Source organism: Mobula birostris, chromosome 7 (genome assembly GCF_030028105.1).
Source record: "Mobula birostris isolate sMobBir1 chromosome 7, sMobBir1.hap1, whole genome shotgun sequence".
Lineage (NCBI taxonomy): Eukaryota > Metazoa > Chordata > Chondrichthyes > Myliobatiformes > Myliobatidae > Mobula > Mobula birostris.
This window is the reverse complement of record NC_092376.1, coordinates 154,075,563-154,102,388: the sequence shown is the minus strand read 5'-3', so window position 1 is coordinate 154,102,388 and position 26,826 is coordinate 154,075,563. Positions and strand designations below refer to the sequence as shown.

The window sequence follows — 26,826 nt, the reverse complement described above, 5'->3', positions numbered from 1 at the left end:
CCTACCCCTCCCACTTTCAAATCTCTTACTAGCTCTTCTTTCAGTTAGTCCTGACGAAGGGTCTCAGCCCAAAACGTCAACTGTACCTCTTCCTATAGATGCTGCCTGGCCTGCTGCATTCACCAGCAACCTTTATGGGCATAGAAGGCATTGAGTTCTTCTGGTAGTGAAGCATCGCTGCCATTCATGCTATTGGGTTTCACTTTGTAGGAAATAATGTCTTGCAAACCCTGCTAGAGTTGTCGTACATCCGATATCACCTCCAACCTCGTTCGAAATTGTCTCCTCACCCTTGAAATAGCCCTCTGCAAATCATACCTGGTTTTCTGGTACAGACTTGGGTCACCAGCCCTGAATGCCACAAACCTAGTCTTCAGCAGATGACGTACCTCCTGGTTCATCCACGGCTTTTGGTTTGGGAAAGTACAGTAAGTCTTTGTAGGAACACACTCATCCACACAGGTTTTAATGACGTTGGTAACAACTGCAGCATACTCATCCAGGTTTGAAGATGAATCCCTGAATACAGTCCAGTCCACTGATTCAAAGCAGTCCTGTAAGTGCTCCTGTGCTTCCCTTGTCCATACCTCCTTGGTCCTCACTACTGGTGCTGCAGTCTTCAGCCTCTGCCTATACTCAGGGAGTAGAAGTACAGCCAAGTGATTAGACTTCCCGAAGTGAGGGCGTGGAATAGCAGAGTAGGCATTCTTGATTGTGGTGTAACAATGGTCCAGTGTGTTGTTTACTTTTCTGGTATTGCAAGTGATCTGTTGATGGCAATTGCTTAGTGATTTTTTTCAGACTAGTCTGGTTAAAATCCCCCAAAACGATGGTGAAGGCGTTAGGATGCACTGTTTCATGAATATTGATCCCATTGCTCAGATCATCTAAGCCTGATTGACATTGGTCTGAGTTGGAATGTATAACACTACCAAAATGATACTGGAAATGTTCCGTGGTAGGTAAAATTGAATGGCACTTAACTGCTAAATATTCCAGGTCTGGTGAGCAGGATTGGGACAGCACTGATATACTTGTGAACCAAGAGGAGTTGATCATGAGGCATACTCCTCCACCTCTGCTTTTGAGGACTCTATAGATCTATCCCGACAGTGTATAGTAAACCACTCGATCTGAATTGCTGCATCGGTACAGAAGGGGTTAAGCAGGATTCCGTGAAACAAAGGACGCACGTGGTTCTAATGTCCCTCTGATTCAGCACCATAGCTCTGAGGTCATCAATTTTAGTTATCAGAGACAGCACATTCGCCAGCAAGATAGTCGGTATTGGGAGTTTAAACCCCATTTCCTTAAATGCACTTGTATCCCTGACCTGCAGCAACATTTCCTGCGTGGAATCCGAGGAGTCCGTCCGCAGTCAGCATTGTTTCTGTTAGTTTTAAGCAATGATAGTTTGTTTAAATGCATTAAGACATCTTTGTTGACTGTACTGATCTTGGAAGCAGTTGTGCTTTTTAGCTGTATCAGGCTGAAACGAGAATAATTAGTCGTATCCATTGAGAGTTCTGCTGCCACATGAGTTGCCTCGAGGCTCCCTGGAGGTATGACGGTATGAAAGTCTGAAGGTGGATAAACCACCTGGACTGGATGGAATACACCCCAGGCTTCTGAAAGAGGTAGCTGAAGGAATTCGGGAAGTATTGTTACTGATCTTTGAAGAATCACTCTATCTTGGAATGGATCCAGAGAACTGGAAAATTACAAATATCACTCTACTCCTTAAGAAAGGAGGGAGGCAAAGGTCAGGTACTTATAGGCTAGTTAACCAGACTTCAATAGTTGGAGTCCGTTATTAAGTCTGAGATATCGGGGTACTTGGAGGCACATTATAAAGTAGCAGAAGTCATCATGCCTGACAAATCTGTTGAATTTTTTTTGAGGAAATAACAGGTTGGATAGAGAAAGGAGTCTCAGTGCATGTTGATTCTTAGATTGTCAGAAGGCCTTTGACAAGGTACAGCCCATGAGTCTGCTGAACAAGATAAGAGCCCACGCCATTAGAGGAAAGATATTAACCTAGATAGAAGATTGGCTAATTGGCAGGAAGCAAAGAGTGTGAATAGAGGAGGCCTTCTTTGGTTGGTGGTCAGTAATAAGTGGTGTTCCACAGGGCTTGGTGTTGGAAACACATATTTTCGCATTATATCTTAATGATTTGGATGTTGGGATTGATGGTTTTGTGGCCAAATTTGCAGATGATACAAAAATAATTAGAGAAGCAGGAAGCAGGTAGTGCTGAGGAGGCTGATATTCTGCAGAGTAGGAGAATGGGCAAAGGAGTGGGACATGGAATATAGTGCATGGAACTGAAAGGTCATGCACTTGGTCAAAGGAATAAAGGAATAGACTATCTTCCAAACAGGGAAGAAGTTCAGAAATCAGTCATGTAAACAGTCTTGGGAACCCTTGTACAGGATTACCTAAAAGTTAACTCACGGGTTGAGTTGGTGGTAAGGAAGGCAAATGTAATTTCAGCATTTATTTTGAGAGGACTAGAATGTGAAAGCAAGGATGTAATGCTGAGGCTTTTTAAGGCAATGCTCAGATGCATGGAGTACTGTGAACAGTTTTGAATCTCTTACCTAAAAAAGAATGTGCTGGGATTGGAGAGGGTGTAGAGGAGGTTCCAGAACAAGGGGTCACAGTTTGAGGATAATGGGGAAGCCTTTTAGGACCAAGATGAGGAAAAACTTCTTCACACAGAGAGTGGTGAATCTGTGGAATTCTCTGCCACAGGAAACGGTTGAGGCCAGTTCATTGGCTATATTTAAGAGGTAGTTAGATATGGCCTTTGTGGCTAAGGGGATCAGGGGGTATGGGGGGAAGGCTGGTACAGGGTTCTGAGTTGGATGATCAGCCATGATCATACTGAATGGCGGTGCAGGCTCGAAGGGCTGAATGGCCTACTACTGCACCTATTTTCTATGTTTCTGTGTTTAAGAGTGATACGGGGAATGAAAAAGTTAACATATGAGAAGTTTTTGATGGCTCTGTGCCTATACTTGCTGGAGTTTCGAAGAATGAAGGAGATCTTATCAAAACATATTGAATACTGGATGCAGAGAGGATGTTTCCTGTGGTGGGGCTATCGAAGACCAGAGGGCACAAACTCAGAATGGAAGAATATCCTTTTATAGCAGAGAAGAGTAAAAATTTCTCTCACCAGAGGGTGGTGAATCTGTGAAATTCATTGCTGCAGACATCTGTGGACAACAATCATTGAGTATATTTAAAGTAGATGTTGATAGACTCTTCATTAGTAAGAGTGTCAAAAGTTATGGAGAGAACTCGGGACAATCGGGTTGAGATGGATAATAAATCAACCATGCTGGAATAGTAGACAGACTTGATGGGCCAAATGGCCTAATTCTGCTTATATATGTAATGGTCTTATGCTCTTTTGCACAAGTGATGCTAAGTGAGCACTGTAAGCTGTTTGACTCTTTGAAGCCTCTGTGCATCAGTGCATCATGTTAATTAATGAACCAGCAAAGATTTCAGTCCACAGTCGTCTGGTCCACAAGAAAATAACCTCACAAACCTGAAGCATTGGACACTCCTGTTAGTCAAAGAAAACTGCATAAATTCACAAGCAAGGTAAGAAGATGGAAGAGGATGGAATGGAAGGATATGCACTTGGTACTGAATGAAAGCAGAGTGGAAAGAAGCCAATGTGCGGTCTTGACAAACTGTAATAATTGTTTTCAGTCTTTCAGTTTTATGTAAGTACTCTTAATCTGATGATGGAATGAATTTAAGATTGAAGAGTTACAGTGCTCATTATGTTAGAAAAGCTGTCTGAAATAACAATGTATTTTGTAGTTTTTTACAATTTGCTTTGTAAAATCTACACGCTGTATTTTGGAAGGCAGAAACTCAGGACCACCACTGAACAATGGAATGGTCTTTCCCAAGCAAAATTTTCTGTTAAGACATTAACTCTGTGAAAACAAATCTTTCTACTCATTACGTACTGTATATTGTCTTCAGTTCTTCATACATCCATATTCATAGTATTACACCGATGGTGGGCTGAATCAGATTGTACCCACAATTGCCCAAGGCCCTATCTTTGGACTTTCTGACGTTTTTTGCATTTCAGTGGGACTTGGTGTGTAACAATGGCTGGAAAGGACCGTTCGCTGCATCATTGTACTTCATGGGAGTGTTAGTAGGTTCCTTTAGTTCTGGAATATTATCAGACAGGTGAGCCGTTTCTTTCCTTTGCCTCATATAGTCTATTTATCATGTATACTGCTAACTAACTCCATCACACAAAGATCATGGTAGATAAGCTGAATTAATAAAATAAATTTAGAAATAAATTACAGCATGATAACATACTAATTTATGGGATAATACAGGAGAATAACTTAATCCAATGGAATTTCCAGTCAGAAGGCATGGGATCCAGGGAAGTTTGGCCAGGTGGACTCAGATTTGGCTTGCCTGCAGAAGGCAGAGGGTCATGGTGGAGGGAGTACATTCAGATTGGAGGGTTGTGACTAGTGGTGTACCACAGGGATCGGTTCTGGAACCTCTACTTTTCATGATTTTTATTAATGACCTGGATGTGGGGGTAGAAGGGTGGGTTGGCAAGTTTACAGACGACACAAAGGTTGGTGGTGTTGTAGATAGTGTAGAGGATTGTCGAAGATTGCAGAGAGACATTGATAGGGTGCAGAAGTGGGCTGAGAAGTGGCAGATAGAGTTCAACCCGGAGAAGTGTGAGATGGTACACTTTGGAAGGACAAACTCCAAGGCAGAGTACAAAGTAAATGGCAGGATATTTGGTAGTGTGGAAGTGCAGAGGGATCTGGGGGTACATGTCCACAGATCCCTAAAAGTTGCCTCACAGGTAGATAGGGTAGTTAAGAAAGCTTATGGAGTGTTAGCTTTCATAAGTCGAGTGATAGAGTTTAAGAGTCGCGAGGTAATGATGCAGCTGTATAAAACTCTGGTTAGGCCACACTTGGAGTACTGTGTCCAGTTCTGGTCGCCTCACTATAGGAAGGATGTGGAAGCATTGGAAAGGGGACAGGGGAGATTTACCAGGATGCTGCCTGGTTTAGAGAGTATGGATTATGATCAGAGATTAAGGGAGCTAGGGCTTTACTCTTTGGAGAGGAGGAGGATGAGAGGAGATATGATAGAGGTATACAAGATATTAAGAGGAATAGATAGAGTGGATAGTCAGTGCCTCTTCCCCAGGGCACCACTGCTCAGTACAAGAGGACATGGCTTTAAAGTAAGGGGTGGGAAGTTCAAGGGAGATATTAGAGGAAGGTTTTTTACTCAGAGAGTGGTTGGTGCGTGGAATGCACTGCCTGAGTCAGTGGTGGAGGCAGATACACCAGTGAAATTTAAGAGACTACTAGACAGGTATATGGAGGAATTTAAGGTGGGGGGGGTTAAATGGGAGGCGGGGTTTGAAGGTCAACGCAACATTATGGGCCTGTACTGTGTTGTACTATTTTATGTTCGATATAAAAATTACTTGATAGTCATCTTCATTATTAATTTAACTAATTTTCATATTTATTTAGTGATACATATAATGCAGAGTAATCCCTGCCCGCCCTTCGATTGGTGTTGCCAGCAACACCCAGTTTAGCCCTGGCCTAATGACAGGACATTTTATAATGACCAATTAACCTATTAAACATCATGTCTTTGGACTGTGGGGGGAAAAAAGCAAAGCACCCAGTGAAAACTCACATTCCACAGGGAGGACATATGAAACCCCCCTTACCGGGCATCCCCGGAAATGTAGCTCATTAGCCCCTCGCTAACAGCCACTAGATTCCACGATAAGAAACTCACCTTTCTCAGGCTTCCTATGTCTACTGTGTATGTGACTTTGATCCCGCCAAAGCCATGAGGCTGGGATGTCTCACCCACCCAAATCCTGGTTTGTGTGAATGCTGTGTGATTTACTACATCCGGCAATCACTGTTGGCAAGAGATAACAGATCGCACACTGCATACAATTAATCAGAAGTGTATTTAAGAATGATAACTTAGGCAAGCAGTTATTAAAGGTAAGAAAGAGAAAAAGAAAAAGGGCCCGTTATACCTAAACAGTCATATGTGCATGGTGGAGCTCAAAACTTGAACATGTCTGTATCTCACACACTAGACCCCTGGTCTATGTGAAAGCAAACACCACCTTCCGAAGGTCGCTCGAAATCCATCTTGAACAGATGGGTTCTCCCATGGGAGTATAGGTCCTTCCTCCTCAAAACCATTAATCTGCGCAAAGTACCTTGCACAACAGGGACAGCATCCTCCACCATCTTCACTCCTGTCTTCTCCCAGCTCCCGCCAACAAAGACCTCTCCGCCCAACGTTCTCTAGAACATTCCCCCAGTTCTGCCATCCTGATTGGCTGATACTCATTCCTAAGTTGAACAACAAAGCCTCTGATCTCAGCTCAAACCCAAACAAGCTGAAACCAGAACAGACTGCTCTTACAGAATTGCTAAAATGAAATACAGTAAGAATCTGAACCAGCATGTTACACATGCAAACTCCTCACAGAGGATGCCAGGATTGAGCCCGGAACTCCAACGTGCTGAGCTATAACAGCATTGCACTAACCGTGAGGCTACTATGGTGAGAATGAACCAACCAGACTACATTTCCGTCAATTCTGCATTGGATCCCCTTAAGAGCCTTAACTGCAGGAACTGTTGATATCACTTTCAAAGTTCAGGGAAATTTATTATCAATTTTGTAGCCTGGGGAAAAATACACACTAAGGACAACAAATACTTGTTTGGGTCTTAAATTGCTTTATCTGTTTTAAATGTTTTATTGCAGAAAGAGACTATCAAAATAAAAACGACAAAATAAATTTTAAAAAACAGTTCCCACTATTACAATCTCAGTTTAACTTCAGACCACACCCCTCTTACATATGCAGTATGAAAATAACTAAAACAAAATATGCAAAACCATTCCAGGGTGGCAAATCTAAAAAAAATACGAACAACATTAGAATCCCACCAATCCTGTACCTTATACACAATATCGAAAATATGAATAAATACATCTCATCTCAGCTAAGAGAAATACTCACACTTGGCACACAGGTGCTTAACTTCCAAACACATATAGGATAGACCTTGAAATGACTTTGCCTCGCTCACACTAGGTGAACAGAGATTAACACATTCACATTACTCTGTTACAGTCACACTCAGTCATGAAACAATAAAGACAGACAAGTAAACTTTTACAATTTATTGTCTTGTAGCTGAATTACTAAAAGGACTAACCTAGTAGGCCAATTAAGGAACTTCACAATCAGGCTATCCAACACTGATCAACTTACTCTCAAAAATCTAAAGCATCCACATGTAAAACACTTCAACTTACTGATATTATAGATTTACAAATGAGTATAAATGAATTTACATAGATATTATCAAATATTGTTCACCTTTCCTCACCAAACCTGGGAAAAACATTCGAACGTTGTCCTTTCTAGAACATGGTAACTCTTTGTTCTACTCCACCATGCAAAATGACACCACCATTTTCTCTTAAAGGGACAGGCAGCTATTTTAGCATTACCAAGGAGAATAAATAAGTGCATTTTAACAGTAAAATATTATATTCAACATTCCCCTGGTTACATCAAGGTACATATATACTACCATATACGACCTTGAGATTAATTTTCTTGTATGTATTCATAAGAAATAATAAAAACAATAGAATTTCACAAAAAATACATACATAATCAGACAAAGACTGATAATCAACCAATGTGCAAAAGATTTCAAACTGCGCAAATAAAAATAACACTGAAAACGTGAGGCGGAAAGAGTTCTTGAAAATAAATTTGCAAATCGTAGAGTCAGATCAGTGTAGTAGCGAATTGAATTATCCACACCAGTTCAGGAGGACAACAGATGTAGGGTAATAACGGTGCTGAACCAGATGGTGTAGGAGCTAAATCTTCTGGTATCTCTTGCCTGTTGGTAAGAGTGAGAAGAGGGCATACTGGGTGATGAATATCCATATGTCTAGCTTTGTTTCTTCTTGTACTTACATTTCTTATTGCAGCGGGAGGGTTTACATCTATTGGCATCTTAGCGCCAGTGAGTATTTCACCCTGAGTTAATTTTTAGTCCTTTCATTATGTGCTCATAACAACCAGCCAGGTTAATTATGACTTTTCAACTGCTTTTAATTGACCTCATCAGAGTCTTGACTCCATTAGTCAAGGAGGGACAAAGGAAAACCATCCAAAAATTATGCCCACCAAAATACATTTTCATTTTATCTTCGCTCTACCAAACTATTCTCATTGATGTCTGCTGTCAAGCAAGGCAACACCGTGACTCCAAAACTTTTCTCAACCTTGCTGCCATTCTGCATCTCAACTCAGACAAACTTTATAAGGGAATCGAGTTAAAGAGAATCAATTAGACAATTTATCAATTATGCTCCAGAACCAATATTACTCAGACTTTGGTGACTGAGCTGCAGATGATGCTTGATGTGGCTCAGTTCCAAGTCATTATCAGTGTTTGTGTGAATAAAGGCACATCAGATAATATTCATAAGGTTATTTACCATCTTGTCCCTGCTATACTTTGTGGCCCTCCAATACTAAAGATTCATAGTGAGAACCTGTAAAACATGGTCCTCATCCTATATCTTGGGAGACCCATCTCAACAAAGGCAGGCAACTGCTTTCAAGTGCCAACACAGCTTTTGATTGAGGAAAACTCCTAGGAATTCCTGCCCCTAGGTTGTTCCAAATGATGAAGGAACATTTCGGATGGTAATAAGAACCTCACTGCCATACACCAGGAGCACACCCAGGATGTGCGTTATGAAGTAGTACAGAGATGAGAACCTCATAAACTACACACCAATCCCACAATCCACAAAACCAAAGTGGAAGTAGGCCATTGTCCATCTCAAGGGGCTGCCTAGGAAGAAGGCTTTTCAATCCTTTTGTAAGTTATTTATTTATTGAGACAGAATGCAGAATAGGCCCTTCCAGCCCTTCGAGCTGTGCTGTTCAGCACCCCCCAGCTTAATCCTTGCCTAATCACAGGACAATTTACTACAATCAATTAACCTACCAACTACTATATCTTCGGGAGGAAACCAGAGCATCCAGAGGAACCCCACGTAGTCACAGGGAGAACGTACAGACTCTTTACAGGCAGTGGCAGGAATTGAACCAGGGTTGCCCGTACTGTAAAGCATGCTAACCACTATGCTACCGTGCCACCCCTTTAATCAGAATTAACCAGAAGCAGAAGAATAAATTATTTATTTGTGTGTGCGGCTACATGTGTAATTGAGGGAATGTATATCTTAAAGGTACTTGAATGTTCATGTAGATTTACGAAAGTGTGAGCTAGAATATGTTTAATTATATATATATATATTCGTCACTAACTATGCAGTGCTGTATGTAACTGTTTAATCTGTTTTCTAGGTTTGGGAGGAAAATTGTTATGTTTGGGACAATGGTGCTACAGGTTGCATTCAATGTGCTTATCACATTCTCACCAAACTTGGAAATCTTCTGCCTGATTAATTTCTTCAAAGGTTTTGGTGAAATTTCAAATTATATGTCTGCCTTTGTTCTTGGTGAGTTGCTATGCTATTCAGTCTCTTTCTTTTTTCTAAATTTAATGATTATGTTACTCTTAGTATGAAGTTCCAGTAACTACAAAATAGGAATAAGATCTAACTCTATATCTTTTGTTTCTACTAGAGATTTATCAAGTTCAGAGTCAAATTTGTGTATTTTGAGGAGTTCTCCTGTCAAATTTCTAATCTCTGAAGACTGCACTCCCAGTAAACTTTATCTGTCCTTTAATGGCAAAGCCACCACCTCTGGAACCTGCCTATTGAATCTTCACTGCACTCCCTCTTTGGCAACTACATTGTTTTTTAGATGAGGAGAACAAAAATTGTACAAAACATGCAGGTCTGGCCTCAACAAGCCTACTACAATTTCATTAAGACCTACATACTCCTGTGTTAAGTTTATTTCTAATAATAAATAACATTTCATTTATTTGCCTTTTCAAGTTGTTTGCTGCACATGGCTATTGACCTTCAGCAAGTGTAAAGGCAAATCCCCTTGATCAACAACAGTATTTGATCTCTCACCATTTAACCAACATTATCCTTTTCCACTATGTGTACTAAAGTAGATAACTTCATATTTTTCCACATTATATTCCATTTGGCATGCTCCCATCCATTGATTCAACTTGTCTACATCCGAATGAAGCCGCTTTACATCTTTCTTTGTGCTTGGAATCCTACCTAGTTTAATATTGACAACAAACTTGCAAACTTTACAACTGGCCTTCTCAGCTAAATCACTGATATGAATAAAATTATGCTTGGATCAAGATTAAGTCTTTTTCGGGCAGGCTACTGGGATAAACATAGGAAGAAGGAATGCCGCAAAGACAGAGATAAAGAGAGTTTTATATGGGTGGCATGATGCAAGAAAAGCAATGAACATCCTAATGAGACACATAGATTATGCAAAATAGAACATTTCTGCAGTACAGGACTTTTGGCTCACTAAGTTGTGCAAACTTCTAACTTACCCTAAGATCAATCTAACCCTTCTCTTTCAATAGCCTCTGATTTTCTACTATCCATATGCCAATCTAAGCGTTCGTTAAATGTCCCCAATGTTTCTCTACCACCACCTATTACACCTCTTCTGGGGAGGTATGACCTGTACAAAAGTAACGGGTTGCACCTGAACCCAGGTGGGACCAATATTCTCGCAGGCATGTTTGTTGGCGCTGTTGGAAGAGGGGTAAACTAATTTGGCAAGGGGGTGGGAACGGGAGTAAAGGGATTCAGGATGGGACAGGTGGTAAAAAAGCAAAGATAGCGTGCAGTCAGACTGTCAGGAAGGGAAGGCAGATGATAGAACAAAGTTGCAGCCAGCAGGGTGAGTATCAGTGCATTAGGGATGCAGAGTCAAAAAGGGTAGTAAATACAATACTCAAAGTGTTATATCTCAATGCATGGAGTATAAGAAGTAAGGTGAATGATCTTGTTGCACTATTAGAGCTTGTCAGATATGATGTTGTGGTCATCACTGAATTGTGGCTGAAGGATGGTTGTTGGGAGCTGAATGTTCGAGGTTGCATGTTGTATCAGAGCAATAGGATGTAGGCAGTGGGAATGATATGGCTCTGCTGGTAAAGAATGGCTCAAATCAGTAGAAAGGTGTGATACAGGATTAGAAGATGTTGAATCTTTGTGGGTTGAGTTAAGAAACTGCAAGGGTAAAAGGATGTTGATGGAAGTTATATACAGGCCTCCGAACAGTAGCTGGGATGTGGACAACAGATTACAATGGGAAATAGTAAAGGCAAGTCAAAAGGGCAGTGTTATGATACTCATGGAAGATTTTAACATGCAGGTCGATTGGGAAAATCAGCTTGGAAATGGATCTCAAGAGAGTGAGTTTGTTTAATTTCTATGAGTTGGCTTTTTAGAGCAGCTTGTTGTTGAGCCTACTAGGGGATCAGCTATACTGTACTGGATGTTATGTAATGAACCAGAGACGATTAGGGAGCTTAAAATAAATGAACCCTTCAGAGGCAGTGATCACAATATGATTGAGTTCAACTTGAAATTTGATAGGGAGAAAGTGAAGTCTGACGTAGCAGTATTTCAGTGGAGTAAAGGAAATTATAGTGGTATGAGAGAGGAGATGGTCAAAGTAATTTGGAAGAAGATGCTGGCAGAGATGACAGAAGATCAGCAATAGCATGGATTTCTGGGAAAAAAGGATAGATGTATTCCTAAAACAAAGACATACTCAAAGGGCAAAATAGAACCATAGCTAGCAAGGGAACTCAAAGCTAATGTAAAAGCAAGAGAGGGCATAGAACAAAGCAAAAATTAGCAGGAAGAAAGAGGACTGGGAAACTTTAAAACACTACAGACAGCAAGTAAAAATTTCATTAGAAGGGAAAAGATGGAATATGAAAGCAAGCTAGCAAACAATATCAAAGCAAGTATGTAAAAAAAGAGAGGTGACAGTGAATATAGGACTACTAGAACATAAGGCCAGAAAAATAATAATGGGGGACAAAGAGATGGCAGATGTACTAGATGAGTATTTTGCAACAATCTTCATTGCAGAAGACACTAGTGGTATGCCAAATGTTGAAGGGTGTGAAGGAAGAGAAGTGAGTGTAGTTACTATTATAAGGGAGAAGGTGCTCAAAAAGGTGAAAGAACTAAGGGTACATTAGTCACCCAAACTAGATGAACTGCATCCTAGGGTTCTGAAAGAAGTAGCAGTAGAAATCGTGGAGGCATTAGTAATGATCTTTCAGAAATAATTGACTCTTGTATGGTACCAAAGGACTGGAAAATGTCACTCAACTCTTTAAGAAAGGAGGAAGATGCAGAAGGGAAATTATATAGCAGCTTTCCTGACCTCAGTGGTTGGGAAGATGTTAGAGTCAATTGTTAAGGATAAGGCTAAGGAGCACTTGGTAACACAGGACAAGACAGGACAAAGTCAGTATGATTTCCTTAAGGGAAGATCTTGTCTGTTAAACTCACTGGAATTCTTTGAGGAGAATGCAAGTAGGATAGATGAACACCATGCAGTGGACGTTGTATATTTGGACTTTCAGAAGGCCTTTGACAAGGTCTCACATATGAGGCTGCTTACTAAATTAAGAGCCCATGGTATTACAGAAAAGTAACTGGCACGGTTAGAGCATTGCCTGATTAGTAGGATGCAGCGAGTGGGAGTAAAAGGATCTTTTTCTGGTTGGCTGCCAGTGACTAGTGGTGTTTTGTAGGGGTCGATTTTGGGACTGCATCTTTTTATGTTGTATATCAATGACTTGGATGATGGAGTAGGTGACTTTGTTGCCAAATTTGCAGATAATATGAAGATTGGTGGAGGGGCAGGTAGTGTTGAGGAAACAGGTAGGCAGCAGAAGGATGTAGACAGATTAGGAGAATGGGCAAGAAAGTGTCAAATGAAATACAATATTGGAAAATGCATGGTCATGCACCTTGGTAGTAGAAATTAATGTGTAGACTATTTTCTAAATGGACAGAAATCCAAAAATCTGAGATGCAAAGGGACTTGGGAGTCCTTGTGCAGAACATCCCAAAAGGTTAACTTGTAGCTAGAGTCAGTGGTGAGGAAGACAAATGCAATATTATTTATTTCAAGAGGTCTAGAATACAAGAGCAGGGATGTGATGCAAAAGCTTTATAAGACATTGGTGAGGCCTCACCTTGAGTGTTGTGAAGAGTTTTGGGCTCCTTATCTAAGCAAAAATGTGCTAGCATTGGAGTAGGTTCAGAGGAGGTTCCCAACGATGATTCTGGAAATGAAAGGGTTACCACACAAGGAATGTTTAAATGCTCTGTGTCTGTACTCACTGGAGTTTGGAAGGATGAGGGAGATCTCAATGAAACCTTTCAAATGTTGAAAGGCCTAGACAGAGTAGATGTGGAAATGGTGTTTCCCATGGTGGGGGAGTCTAGGATAAGAGAGCACAGCCCCAGGATAGAGGAGTGTCCATTTAAAACAGATACAGAGAAATTTCTTTGACCAGAGGGTGGAACATTTGTAGAATTTGTTACCACAGACAGCTGGGGAGGCCAGGTTGTTGGGTGTAATTAAAGCAAGGATTTATTGTTTCTTGATTGGACATGTCATCAAGGGTACAGGGAGAAGACCGGGAAGTGGGGCTGAGCAGGGGATAAAAGGATCATCCGTGATTGAATAGCAGAGCAGACTCGATGGGTCAAAAGGTGTAATTCTGCTCCAGTGTCTTATGATCTAAAATGCTGGCCTCAGCAGGTCAGACAGCTTATGTTGAGGGAAAATACAAATATTTCAATTTTCATCAGAACATAGTAAGTGTAGGAATCAAACATTTTTAAGATGTAGAGAGGGGTTTAATGGGAAGAACAAAGAGAATAGTGGTGCCGTCTGCTAAGATACGGGGATGAATACTACTGATTTGTCTCCAACTTCCATTGCCCACATATTTACCTGATCTATTTCTGGCACCTACCTCCCCCTTCTTGATTTCACTGTCTCTGTCTCTGGAGACAGCATATCTACTGATGACTGTTATAAACTCACGGACTCTCACAGCTACCTGGACTGTACCTGTTCCACCCAATGATTGTAAAAACGCCATCTTCTTCTCTCAATTCCTCCATCTCCACCGCATCTGCTCTCATGATGAGGCTTTTAATTCTAGAGTGAAGGAGATGTCCGCCTTTTTCACAAAATGCACTTACCTTCCTCCAGCATCAACCTTGCCCTCAACCTGCCCCTATAACTCCTCCCTCACTGCCATTCCAGGCCCCAAACAGCCCTTCCAGGTGAGGTGACACTTCACCTGTGAGTCTGTTTGGATTATATACTAAGTCCAGTGCTCCTGGTGTGGCCTCCTGTATATCGGTGAAACCCCAGGTAGATCAGGGGACTGTTTCGCCGAGCATCTACGCTACATCCGCCAGAAAAAGTGGGATCTCCCAGAGGTTACCTATTTTAATTCCACTTCTTATTCCTATTCCAATATGTCAATCTATGGCCTCCTCTACTGTCATGATGAGGCACGCTCAGGTTGGAGGAACAACACCATATATTCTGTCTGGGTAGCCTCCAACCTAATGGCATGAACATCGATATCTCAGACTTCCAGTAATGTCCGCCCACGTTCTCCTTCACCATTTCCCATCCCCTTTTCCATCTCTCACCCTGTTTCCTTGCCTGCCCATTGCCTCACTCTGGTGCTCCTCTCCCCTTTTCTTCCATGGTCTTGTGTCCCCACCTATCAGACTCGCCCCTTCTCCAGCCCTGTATCTCTTTCACTAATCACCTTTCCAGCTCTTTTCTTCATTCCTCCCACTCCCAGTTCCACTTATCACCTTGTGTTTCTCCCTCCCCTCCCCCACCTTTTAAATCTACTCCTCACCTTTTTCTCTCCTGTCCTGCGAAAGGATCTCGGCCTGAAACGTCGACTGTACTTTTTTCCATAGATGTTGCCTGGCCTGCTGAGTTCCTCCAGCATTTTGTATGTGTTACAATGAGTTCATGGACGTTTTAGCAACTAAGTCTGAGACTGTGCTGCTGCTTTCCTTCCTTCATTGTGTCACATTGCTACTATACTGGCATGCTCCAGTGCTAAACTCACATTCTTTCTTACTTTATCTCCCATCTTCCCTCCTGCCCTGGTCTATTTTGTCCAGGAAGTCAACACTTAACTCTATTCCCTAAAGCTTAACTCTACTTTTGACCACCATACTTTCCTTCCTTGTATAAGCAGAAATCCCCACCACAAAATATATTTGACAACAGACTAGTTTACCAATATATACTTTCTGGCCATTACAGTGCTTTCTGGGATACCGAGGGACAGTGGTAAATTGAAGGAAGAATTTTATTTCCGGAAGTACCTACATAGATCTGGGAGTATTTCTCTGCTGTATGCTGCCATCACTTGGATAAACAGTTTCAAGCAGATTACACCACAATGTACCAAAAACTGCGAGCAGTGGTTCATGAGCCAGTTGTAGAAAAGGTTAGATCTAGTCAAAAACATTCTAAAGCCCTGAAAAACAATTAAAAATTAAACTCTCTTCTCTGTTATGTTCTGTTTTTCTCATTTCATGCTGTTTCATTAGTGATTCATGAAGTACTTTGGGCTTCACATTGCTTGGTTTATGAGTTAAGCTGATGATGTGATATTCATATGCATTTTTTCATTGAATTTAAATGTTTCAGAGTGACATTCGATCAAAATGAACTCACTGTGCCCTAAACCTGGTTGTTCTCTTTCTGCAGGATCTGAACTTCTTGAAAAATCCATTCGGATTGCATACTCTACACTTGGAGTTGCCATGTGTTTTGCATTGGGCTATATGATCCTGCCTTTTGTCGCATATTTCGTAAGAAAATGGCAGACGCTAATATTGACCCTGTCTCTCAGCTGTTTGGTGTACATTCCTTTGTGGTGGTATGTAAACATTTCAAAGTTAAACATAGTCAAACAATAGGATATGACCTTATATTGCTGGATGTCACTGACCAATAAGGCTGGGTCTGAAAGTAACTTCAGCTTGATTATGCCAAGTGACCACAATATTGAATCAATCTATTGCATCTGTATTAGTTGGATTCCTCACAAATTCAAATTTCTTTATAGATCCTTACAAGTTTCAAACATTTATAAAATTTGCCATGTGATACTTAACCTAATTTGAGATGTGACTTCACCTTTCCCAGTGTCAAGTTATTCTGGCTTCAGCACCCAATAGCAATTATGTCAACATGCAGGCTGAAAAACAAATAAGTTTGAAGCATATCAAAAGCAAAACTACTGATTCTGAAATATATATATATTGCAATTTCATGGTCAAAGTAACCTCACCTTGAATATTCTGTAATATTTCAACACCTTCTTAGAAAGATGTCGTCAACTCATCCCATTATCCACTTTGCTGTTTGTGTGGGGTTTGCATGTTGTTGTGTATTTAATATTTCAGTAATATTTAAGTAATATTATAAGTATATTGTTTGATAAAGCATTCCTTGTTTAAATAATTCATTTAAGGTTATATGTGAAAGTAAGACATGTTATTGCCTGCTCCATGGTTTTATTTTAATTAGTTTTATATCTTGGAGTTACAGAACTTAACAGATGAATGGTGGGCCTTTTAAATGTATTTTTTTGTGATTACAAGACCCTGATGGACATGGAGAATTAAAGTACTGCAGGTCTACTTCATCAGTGAGTTGCTTGTTGGCAGAGAAACTGAAGGAGGTGGATTTGGTGGAGATCGTGCTGCTGCCTGCATAAGAGCGGTCGGTGTGCATCAGCAGTGTTCAGTTTAACAACAAGTGATCATCTTAGTTGCTTTTCCTGTGATCACAACACCTTGCTGGACGCTCGTAATGCGGAATGCCACAAGTGCTACTAGTGAATGACTGGGAGCAGTGTGATCTCAGTCGTAGCAAGGTTTAGGCATCAGGCCGCAGTGTAGTGTGTTTACAGCCACCCAGAAGAGGCGTCGGAGTCTGTGCACTCCGTTGGAGATGACTTGGAGTGGCGTCCAAGCTGGAATCAGTGCTGCACCCCCACCCCCATCACCACTCCCAGCATTCACATGGCAGAAGACAAGCTGCATTGTGTTTGACTGCATTCAGGTTCTTGGGCTCTATTTCTTTTCATGTGATTGTATTTTACTGAGAGCTTGCATGTGTTTGCTGTGTTACATGTGTTTTGTGCTGTGTATGAATGATAGTACTCCATTTTGGACCTTCATCCAAGTGCTGTTTGGCTGTATTCATGGATATTCATGCATGGTTGAATGACAATTGAACTTGAACTTGTGGAAGTTTAAATGAACCTGAGGCGGCTACTTACTTGTTGAAGTGCAGTTGATCATCGAGTTTAAAAAATTGAAGCAATAAATGATTGAGTAAAAGCAATCTTGTACATTCTTCTTCGAGAAGGGACAGAGGCATTCAAGTTCAAAAATGAAAAAAACAGACAAATTCACAAATAAACGTTAAATACAGAGTGATAATAATAACTTCAAACAAAATCAGACAAAATCAGAAATAGCTGGCTACATTGAAAAGATAGAAGTGTTCAATTGCACAAAAAAAAAGTTTCTGCTGTATACGGAACAAATTGAGCAGTACATTGAAGCAAATAGAATAGCCAGTGAAGGGGTGTGCAGTTTTGCTAAGTGCATTCGGTTTAATGGTATACAGTTTGTTTAGAAGTTTGATTGCTTCATACCAGCCAAAATGAGCTTTGCTGATATTATGAAAATTATGCAGGAACATTTAGAAGCGAAACTATTGCTAATTGCAGAATGCTTTAGATTTCATACGGAGAATCATAAGGAAGGGGAGTCTATTTCTTTCATAGTCCGGTCCGTGAAGTCCATATTCCGGTTCACGGTCCAGTCCATCGACCCTTGCTCCAGGTTTTCCTTTATACCCTGTTTCTGTTCTTGTTGAGCTCATTGAGGCAGCTGGTGCTCGTTGGGGTTTGCTGCATAAATAGAGACCCAGGCGTGGCTGCTGGATTGTTCTTGTCCTTACTCCTTGTATCCCTTGCTCTGCCTTCTGTTTCCTCGCCTGAAGCCCTGCCTTGTCTTGCCGGTAACTCTCACCTCACCTGAAGTTCTCGTCTCGCCTTGCTTTGCCAGAAGCCTTGCCTTGTCTTGCCGGTAACTTTCGCCTTGTCTCACCTGCAGTCTTGTCCTGGAGCCACCCTCTACCTAGCTCCTTTCCTGTCCCTTGCCTCTGTCGGGTTGTGATCTGCACCCTGCCCAGGAGTACAGTGCCCTGCCCAGGAGGAGCCTGCCAAGCCTCGCCTCAAGTCTCCTGCCTCCAGCCTCACCTCGTCTCCTACCTCCAGCCTCCAGCCTCGCCTCAAGTCTCCTGCCTCCAGCCTCGCCTCAAGTCTCCTGCCTCCGGCCTCCAGCCTCGCCTCAAGTCTCCTGCCTCTTACCAAGGCTAGCCAAGTCTCTAGCCTCTAGCCTCAAGCCTGAAGATTCCAGCCTCGTCCTGCCCGCCTGCCAAGCCTCGTCCTTGCTTAGTTCTGGGGTCCGAGCCAGAGGCAAGACCCAGGTACTGGGTCCTTGTCCAGTCTCTGGCTCGGAGTCCAAGCCCGGGCTCCTTGCTCTTTTGTCCAGTCCTGTACCAGGTCCCTGGTTTTCCTGTCCATGTCCTTGCCATCTCCCTGGTCCTGTCCCTAGTACTTCAGTGTCTGTGTCTTGCACTTGGGTCCGTTCCCAGCCACCGCCTTATGACAATTTCAGCCTAAATGGCTGTATTGAGTTTTTCTTAGCATTGTTGGTTCCGTCATGGGATTAATGATGCACTGAGAGGTTGTTTAGTTTGTGGAATCTTACAAGAAAGCATGAAACAATCAGCTCCTAACTGAAGCACAACTTACATTTAAAAGAGTAGTTGAAATAGCTGCATCAATGGAAATGATTGAGTTGTAGTCAGGAAACAAAGCAAGCATGAACAAAATTGCAACATGGAGGCAGAAACTGGCCTAGCCAAGCATTGTGGCAGTGGCTGACATGCACCAAACCAGTACATGTTTAAAGGTGAAACTGGCAGAAAATGCAATGTTGTAGGAAGATTCATTCAAAGAGCGCTTTGGGTATATAAAAATAAATGGACTGCACAGACAAGAGAAAAAGATAAAAAGTCAAGTACCCATTTCAAAATGAGCACTAACATTTATACTGTTGATGAAATACCTTTTAACGATGTGACTCAGGATTGAATAGCCTTCAGATTTACTAAGTGAAAACTTACACGAGATAAGCAAGATAGCTTACACCAGAAGTGAATGGCAAATTAACTAAAATGGAAGAGCACCCTAACTTGTCTGTTTCTGTCATTCCACATAGTGAGTTTGATTGGCTTTTCAACAATACTAAACTACGCCTGCAAATATCCAACTAAGAACTTATACTGGACAAAAGAACTCCTGTGAGAATGACATCTATTTCAGTGAAATATAACTAAGAACAAGACATATTGGGCTTGTACGTGATTAAAAAAGGACTAGCATTGTGGAGTTGTGAATGGCTGAGACAACTACAACATAATTGGAGATCTATCCATCAATTGCATGCCACATTCCCTGCAAAAGAGTCAACTAAAAGTGAACTAAAAGTAAGGATGATGCCACAGCAGGTGTCTTAGGGTGGCACTGGAGAACTCAAACATATCAAGGGTAAAATAATATTAAATGAAAATGCCACATCCAAGTTTTGCGAAGCCCATCCATTTCATTATACCACCCAGGATAAAGTAGCCAGTGAGCTAGATTACCCCAAGGCTGAACGGATTCTTTCCACGGTTGAGTGGAGCTCATGGGAAATACCAGTTGTCTAGTTGCCAAGAAGAATGGCAAACACTAGAAATCCAAAGGAGCACACACAAAATGTTGGAGGAATTCAGCAAGCCAGACAACATCAGTGGAAGAGAGTAAGCTGTCAACGTATCAGGACTGGGAACGGAGGGGAAAAGTCAGAAGGTGAGGGGAGGGGAGGAAGAAGTATGAGGTGACAGGTATAGCTGAGCTCATGGTCAAAGAGCTGGAGGGCAGCAGAAGTCACAAAGGGGGAGAAGTGAGAGAGGGTTTCACTGAACTAGGAAGCTTATTGTAAAGAAACCTTTAGGAGGCAGTGATCATAATATGATTCAATTCATATTGCAAATTGAGAAGAAGAAGCATAAGTCTCATATATTAGTATCACAATGGAATAAAGGGGAATGCAGAAGCATTAGAGAGGAGCTTGCCCAGGTGGATTGGAGGACAATACTGGCGAGGGTGACAGCAGAGCAGAGGTGACTGAAGTTTCTGCGAATAGTTCACAAGGCACAGGGTAGATATATGCCACAGAAGTTGTTCTCAAATGGCAGGGCTAGGTAACCATGGCTGACACGGAAAGTTAAGGACTGCATGAAAACCAAGGAAAGGGCAAAGAAAGGTAGCAAGACTGAGTGACAAGTTGTATGATTGGGAAGCATTTAAAATCCAACAAGAGGCAACTACAAAAGCAATAAGAAGGGAAAAGATAAAATATGAAGACATACTAGCCAATAATATAAAGCAGGATACCAAAAGTTTTTGTTCAGTTATATTAAGAGTAAAAGGCAGGTGAGATTTAATACTGGACCACTGGAAAATGATATTGGTGAGACAGTATTGGGGGCAAAGAAAAGGCAGATGAACAATATGGGTACTTTGCATCATTCTTTATTGTGGAAGACTCTAGCAGTGTGTCTGAGCTCTGTGAGTGTCAGGGAGCAGGAGTCTGTGCCCTTGGTATTACAAAGGAAAAAAATGCTTGGCAGACACAAAGGTCTTAAGGTGGATAAGTCACCTGGACCAGATGGACTACATCCCAGAGTCCTGAGAGAGGTTGCTGAAGAGATGATGGATGCATTGGTCATGATCTTTCAAGAATCACTTGATTCTGGCATGGCCCTGGAGGACTAGAAAATTGCAAATGTCACTCCACTCATTAAGAAGGGAGGAAGACAAAAGAAAAGAAATTATAGGCCGGTTGGCCTAAGCTCAGAGGCTGGGAAAGTGTTGGAGTCTATTATTAAGGATGGGTTTTCGGGGTACTTGGAGAGTAATAATAAAGTAAGTCAAAGTCAGCATGGTTGCTGTAAATGGAAATCTTGCTTGCCTAATCTGTTAAGAGTTTTTCAAGGAAGTAAGAAGCAGGGTGGACAATGGAGAGGCAGTGGATATCACTTACAAGAGAAAATCTGCAGATGCTGGATTTGGCCGGAAACGTCAGCTGTATTCTTTTCCTAGATGCTGCCTGGCCTGCTGAGTTCTTCCAGCATTTTGAGTGGATGTCATTTATTTGGATTTTCAAAAGGCATTTGATAAGATGCCACACATGAGGCTGCTTAACAAGATAAAATCCTATGGCAACAGGAAAGTTACTGGCATGGATAGAGGGATGTTGACAGGCAGGAGGCAGCAAGTGGGAATAAAAGGGGCCTTTTCTGGTTGGCTGCCAGTGACTAGTGGTGACTAGGGGTCAGTATTGGGACTGCTGCTTTTCACATTGTATGACAATGATTTAGATAATGGAATTGATGTGTTTTTGGCAAAGTTTGCGGATGATATAAAGATAGGTGGAGGGGTAGGTAGTGCTGAGGAAGCAATGTGATTGCAGCAGGACTTAGACAAATTGGAAGATTGGGCAAGGAAGTGGCAGATGGAACAGTGTTGTGAAAAATATGATAATGCATTTTGATAAAAGGAACAATAGTGCAGACTGATGGGGAGAAGGTTCAAACATCAGCGGTGCAGAGGGACTTAGGAATCCTCATGCAAGACTCCCAGAAGGTTAATTTACAAGTTGAGTCTGTAGTAAAGAAGGCAAATGCAATGCTGGCATTTATTTCAAGAGGAATAGAATATAAAAGTAAGGAGATAATTTTGAGATTGTATAAAACACTTGTCTGGCCATACATGGAATATTGCCAACAATTTTGGGCCCCATATCTCAGAGAGGATGTGTTGTCATTGGAGAGAGTCCAGAGGATATTCACGAGGATAATTCCCAGAATGAAGGGGGTAACATATGAGGAGTATTAGGCAGCTTTGGGCCTGTACTCTCTGGAATTTAGAAGAATGCGTGGGAATCTCATTGAAACTTACCGAATGTTGAAAGAATTAGATAGGGTGGATGTGGAGAGGTTGTTTCCTATGGTGGGGGGGATCCAGAACTAGAGGGCACAGCTTCAATATTGAGGGGTGACCTTTTAGAATGGAGGTAAGGAGGAATTATTTCAGCCTAAAGTGGTGAATCTGTGGAATGTTTTACCACAGACTGCGGTGGAGGCCAGGCCGCGGGTATACTTAAGGCAGAGTTTGATCATTTCCTGATCGGTCAGGGCATCAAAGGACATGGCGACAAGGCAGGTGTATGAGGTTGAGTGGAATCCAGGATTATCCCTGTTGGAATTGTAGAGCAGGCTTGATGGACTGAATGGCCTATGTCTTTTGGTCTTAAGGGCTTTGAACTCCTGATGAAGGGAAGATTTAAACTTCTTCAGGGTAGGCATTCCTCGAAGAGACTTTGCAGTGGTAGTAACATCACAAACATTTAAAAAAACTGCACATGCTGGAAAGAGTAAGTCTGTCAGGATCTGTGGTGATTTTAAGGTCAGAATCAACCCACTACTGAAAGAAGATCAATACCTTCCACCCAGGATAAACGATATCTTTACAAACATTTCTGGAGGAAATCACCTCAGCAAAGTGGACAGCTGAGGCCTGCCTACAGATGGAGATGGAAGAAGTGTTTCTCACTGTAGAAAGTCACAAAGGGCTTTATCGCTATGATAGGCTTATTTTTGGAGTAGCATCTCTGGCAGAAAGCTACGGACCTGTCATGGTCCGGTCCGTGAAGTCTGCATTCTGCTTCACAGTCCGGTCCATCGACCCTTGCTCCAGGTTTTCCTGTCTACCCTGTTTCTGTTCCTGTGAGCACTAATTGAGGCAGCTGATTTTCGTTGGAGCTGGCTGCATAAATACCTCCAGAGATCAGGGCATGACTGCTGGATTGTTCTTGTCTTTACTTCTTGTATCCCTTCCCCTGCCTTCTGTTTCCTCGCCTGAAGCCTTGTCTTGTCTTGCTGGTAACTCTCACCTCACCTGAAGTTCTTGTCTCATCTTGCATTGCCTGAAGCCTTGCCTTGTCTTGCTGGTAACTCTCACCTCACCTGAAGTTCTTGTCTCATCTTGCATTGCCTGAAGCCTTGCCTTGTCTTGCTGGTAACTCTCACCTCACCTGAAGTTCTTGTCTCATCTTGCATTGCCTGAAGCCTTGCCTTGTCTTGCCGGTAACTCTCGCCTTGTCTCACCTGAAGTCTTATCCTGGAGCCACTGCGTACCTAGCTCCCTTCCAGTCCCTTGCCTCCACCAGGTAAGTCAGGCCATCTTGCTGTTACCCTGCAGTTGGTTCTGTCCCTTCCTGTCCCCTGCCTCCGTCGGGTAAGTCAGGCCATCTTGCCATTACCCTGCAGTTGGTTCTGTCCCTTTCTGTCCCTTGCCTCCATCGGGTGGAGATCCGTGCCCTGCCCAGGAGGAGCTTCAAGACCCCAAGCCTTAAGCCTGTAGTCTCTGGCCTCGCCTCAAGTCTCTGGTCTCCGGCCTCGCCTCAGGTCTCTGGTCTCCGGCCTCACCTCAGGTCTCTGGTCTCCGGCCTCGCCTCAGGTCTCTGGTCTCTGGCCTCGCCTCAGGTCTCTGGTCACCGGCCTCGCCTCAGGTCTCTGGTCTCTGGCCTCGCCTCAGGTCTCTGGTCACCGGCCTCGCCTCAGGTCTCTGGTCACCGGCCTCGCCTCAAGTCTCTGGTCTCCAGCCTTGCCTCAAGTCTCTAGCCCCAAGCCTTGGCTGCTAGCTCTCTTGTTCAGTCCTGTTCCGGGATTCCGGTTTTCGTGTCCATGTCCTTGCCCTCACCCTGTATCCTAGTCCTATCCCTAGTACTTGTGTCTGTGTCTTGCACTTGAGTCCGTTCCCAGCCACCGCCCTATGACAGGACCAGATGCTGCAAGGCTACCAGACATTCAGTACTACCTGAATGACGTCAATGTTACCAGTAAGAATGGCAAGGAATATCTCCAAAATCTCAAGACAATGTTACAAAGATTAGAAGATCATGGGCTCAGAGCACAACACAACAATCGTGAGTTCTTTAAACCAGGCATCGTTTACTGTGGTCACAGCATCAGCACACGTGTACTGAGAAAGTTCAAGTAGTGGTGGATTCCCCAAGGCCAAAGGATGTGTCACAGTCGTAATCCATTTTAGAATTTGTTAATTATTATAACAGGTTCCTGCCAAACCTGGCTAATCTTCTCCACACCTTGTACTCATTACTACAGATCGGGAAAAAAATTGCAATGGACAAATCAGTGTGAATGGCTTTCCAACAGGTAAAGGAAATGGAGAAGTGAGACAGTATGCTCACACATATTGATCCACATCATCCATTGAAGCTTGCCTGTGATGCCTCAACTTATGGCATGAATGCAGAGATTGGCTCTGTTTTTTGGCGGACACATTTATCATCATATTATGGAACACGTGAACTTCCTTCATTTCTTTCTTGTTCATATGAAATATATCTGATACAATTCATCCCTGGGCAAAAGTGCAACATTATATATTCTGGACAAAGCACATTCTACTCTCTTTCATAACTGAGTCAAGAGGATGTATTTCTGAGACAAAGTAGAATACATTAATGACACTATGTAATGCCATAGATTAATGATACCATCAGTTTCATGACAGTAAATATATATTGTCACTCCTGTATATTTGTAGAAGTATTTTCATTAATGTTTTTCACCAGAGTTTCTTTTGAGAGTAATGGCTAAATTTTTTCAAGTTTCTTTCCAATAGAGTGCATTGCTATTAAACGTTATTAAAATTTGAATTGCTCATGTTACTATTATGCTTGTCAACTTTAGTCTTTCACTAGTTTCATTTCGTCCATATATTTTGTCCTTCTATTCATGATACTGTTACTAAATTATTTTCCTTATGAATATCTGCATTATCATTTTCTCTTCTCAATTTGCTGATTCTTTATGTTTTTAAAATGTTCTCTTCACCTTCTCATTGACTTGATTTTTTCACCTTCACACCTCCAGCACACATCCAGTATCTCAGTGAGCATGTTGCAATCATAGACGTTTGTCAATAATGTTCACAATCTGAGACCTTAGAAAACATGTTAAAGGTTAACATCTACATTACACATAACTTACATCATCTCATAGTCATTACTAATTTCTGAATCAACTAATACATTTAAATACAACTTCATGATATTTATTATTATTAAGAAGTATTTTCTTCATTGAGACGTAGTGGTCTTTCTAGCCACCCAGCAATTCCCCGATTTAGTACTAGCCTAAGCATTTGACAATTTACAACGACCAATGACCTACCATCTGGTATATCTTTGGACTGTGGGAGGAAACCCACGTGATCACGAGGATAACATACAAACTCCTGACATGCAGCTGTGGGAATTGAACCTGTGTCGCCTGTACCGTAAAGTGTTGTACTAACCAGTACTCTACCATGCTGCCCATCTTAGTAGTAACATTACAAGTCCATTAGGCCTTCAATAGTCATGTTATAAAATAACTTATTTAATTCTAGGTTTATTCCTGAATCTCCACGCTGGCTATTATCTAAAGGAAGAGTAGAGGAAGCTGAATCAATACTTCGACTCATGGCAAATAAAAATGGTGTCACTCCTCCAGCGAAGCTTTTCAGTGAAGATGAGGTATTACAACAATGCCACCTTTTTGTTTCTTTGTGATTCAAAGTTCAAAGTAAATTTATTATTGAAGTACATATGAAGTATGTCACCAAATATAGCCCTGAGATTCACTTTAATGCATGCAATACAAAGCTACATTTTTTATCTCAGTTTTCATTTCTCTTCTATTCAAAAAGTGTTTACTCTGTGATCTAATTTGGTTCTACAAGTGCGTCCTACATCCCCCAGTTATTTTTTTTCACATGTGCTCTGTAATATGAGAGAGAGAGAGAGAGATAGAGATATAACAATATCTCTTTGTTATATATATATATATATATATATATATAAAACAAACAAGAGAAAATCTGCAGGTGGTGGAAATCCAAGCAACACACACTGGAGGAACTCAGCAGGCCAGGCAGCATCTATGGAAAAACATACAATCGGCGTTTTGGGCCAAAACCCTTCAACCGGACTGCAGGACTGGAGAAAAAAAGCTGAGGAGCAGATTTGAAAGGTGGGGGGAGGGGTAAGAGAAACACCAGGCAATAAAAAAAGTAGTGAGGTACTGTTCATGGATTCAATGTCCATTTAGAAATTGGAGGATAGAGGGGAAGAAGCTGTTCCTGAATTGCTGAGTGTGTGCCTTCAGGCTTTTGTGCCTCCTTCCTGATGGTGGCAATGAGAAGAGGGCATGTCTTGGTGGTGGGTTCCTGAATGATCGACATCAGCTATTTAAGGCACTGTTGCTTGCACATGTCTTGGATACTACAGAGTATAACACCCATGATGGAGCTGACTAATCTTACAACTCTGCAGCTTACTTCGATCCTCATGTTGTTTCTATCCAGAATCTAACTTGAATTTAAATTTGGAGAATATTCAGCTAATTTTATCAATCTATATAATTAATTGTGTTCAAATTAATTTCTACTGGGCAGG

The 26,826-nt window shown here is 41.8% G+C and overlaps 1 protein-coding gene across 1 annotated transcript in view; it reads left to right on the top strand.

Moving 5' to 3' along the window:
• Window positions 1-26,826, top strand: part of LOC140200518 (organic cation/carnitine transporter 2-like) — an 81,256-nt gene that overhangs the window by 29,443 nt on the left and 24,987 nt on the right. The window contains exons 2-5 of the mRNA XM_072263979.1: window positions 4,124-4,227; window positions 9,488-9,642; window positions 15,875-16,046; window positions 25,779-25,905. Of these exons, the coding sequence (XP_072120080.1) occupies window positions 4,124-4,227; window positions 9,488-9,642; window positions 15,875-16,046; window positions 25,779-25,905 (558 nt within the window). The remainder of the gene's footprint in view (window positions 1-4,123; window positions 4,228-9,487; window positions 9,643-15,874; window positions 16,047-25,778; window positions 25,906-26,826) is intronic.